The 1,604-nt window shown below is 52.1% G+C and overlaps 1 protein-coding gene across 1 annotated transcript in view; it reads right to left on the bottom strand.

Moving 5' to 3' along the window:
* Window positions 1-279: 279 nt before the first annotated feature.
* The window catches only part of PTSG_10849 (uncharacterized protein), a gene marked incomplete at its 3' end in the record, with an annotated part of 3,621 nt that continues 2,296 nt past the window's right edge, over window positions 280-1,604 (bottom strand). Inside the window, exons 7-9 of the mRNA XM_004988172.1 lie at window positions 1,299-1,404; window positions 641-699; window positions 280-435 (exon numbers count right to left, since the gene is read on the bottom strand). Coding sequence (XP_004988229.1) covers window positions 280-435; window positions 641-699; window positions 1,299-1,404 — 321 coding nt within the window. The remainder of the gene's footprint in view (window positions 436-640; window positions 700-1,298; window positions 1,405-1,604) is intronic.

Genomic DNA, 1,604 nt, shown 5'->3' with positions numbered 1-1,604 from the left:
TATGTGTGTGTGTGTGTGTGTGTGTGTGTGTGTGTGTGTGTGTGTGTGTGTGTGATGTGCTGTGATGCGTGTATGATAAAGGATGGGACGAACAACAAGGCGGGCAGGGTGACAGCGCCAGTGGGCGTTGGTCTGTCGTGATAAGGATGTCCGAATGGACTGGTGTTTGTGGCGGTATTTGTGGTGGTGGTCGTGGCCATCAAATCGCGGTGGTGTTATGGCGGTGGTGGCTGCCACACCACTGGCCCCTTGCTGTCATCGCGGCTGTCCGCCAACGTATCAAGAGGTGGTGGTGGTGGTGGTGGTTGACCAGGCTGGGTTGACGACCCATGGGATCTTGTCGAGGTCTTGGTTGCCGCCGCACAGCACCACTGCAACCTTCTTCAGGCGATCCCCGGCATACGCCTTGAAGTCATCGCTCAACGCAACAGCAACCTGCACGGTGTGCATTGTGTGTGTGCATAGTGGGTGTGTGAGTGTGTGTGTGTGTGTGTGTGAGCATTGCGTGTGCATTGTGAAGGTGTGTGAGCATTGCATTGCGTGTGCATTGTGTAGGTGTGTGAGCATACCACACTGACACGTCTTGCATTCACTCAAGCACACCGCCACGACAACAACACCACCATTACTTGCGACTCACAGATACGCCGGCCGACGGCTCAATCACGAGCTTCATCCGCTCCCACACCAGCCGCTGGGCTGTGTGTGGGGGGATGTGTGTATGTGTGTGCGAAGAGGATACGTGCAAGGATGCGTGAGTGCATGTTACACAGACAACACGCGAAGAATACATGTACCGCATCACAAGCGCATACGAACAAACAAACAAACAAACAAACACACACGCAAACAAACAAACACACACACACACACACACACACACACACACACACACACACACACACACACACACACACACACACACACACACACACACACACACGCGCTACACTCATAACGATGTCGTCCTCTGTTCCTGGTGCTCTCGCGCAGATAGGCGCGTCATGATTAACCAGTTGCTCGTCCCCATGCTCGTCCGAAGCCCGTCAGCTATCGTGTCTGCACATTGAACACATGCAAACATGCACATACACACATACACCACATACACCACACACATGCACATGAGTGGGTGTGCACGCACGCTTGCAACAACCACTCACCACCACCACCATCACCACCACCATCATCACCATCATCATCGCCACCACCATCATCATCACCACCACCACCATCAACACCACCATCAACACCATCATCACCACCACCACCACCATCAACACCACCACCACCATCACCTGGGTACTTGTCGAGGCGCACGTGTGTGTCTGAGGCCATGCTGCGGTAGCAGTCGTCAGCATTTGCGGGCTCAGCAGCGATAATCTCAATCTTCGGGTTCACTCCCTTTGCAATGTCACGTGTGTGTGTGTGTGTGTGTGTGTGTGTGTGTGTGTGTGTGTGTGTGTGTGTGTGTGAGTGTGAGTGTGTGAGAGTGTGTGAATATATGTTTCATAAGTAAAAATTCCATTTTCTTTTTTTTTATCAATCTTAGTATATTTATATAAAGCCGGCGAGGATATGAAGGAATTACTCAGGTGTCACGG

This window comes from Salpingoeca rosetta (assembly GCF_000188695.1).
Source record: "Salpingoeca rosetta unplaced genomic scaffold supercont1.37, whole genome shotgun sequence".
In the NCBI taxonomy this organism is placed as follows: Eukaryota; class Choanoflagellata; order Craspedida; family Salpingoecidae; genus Salpingoeca; species Salpingoeca rosetta.
This window is presented reverse-complemented; position numbering and strand designations above follow the sequence as displayed.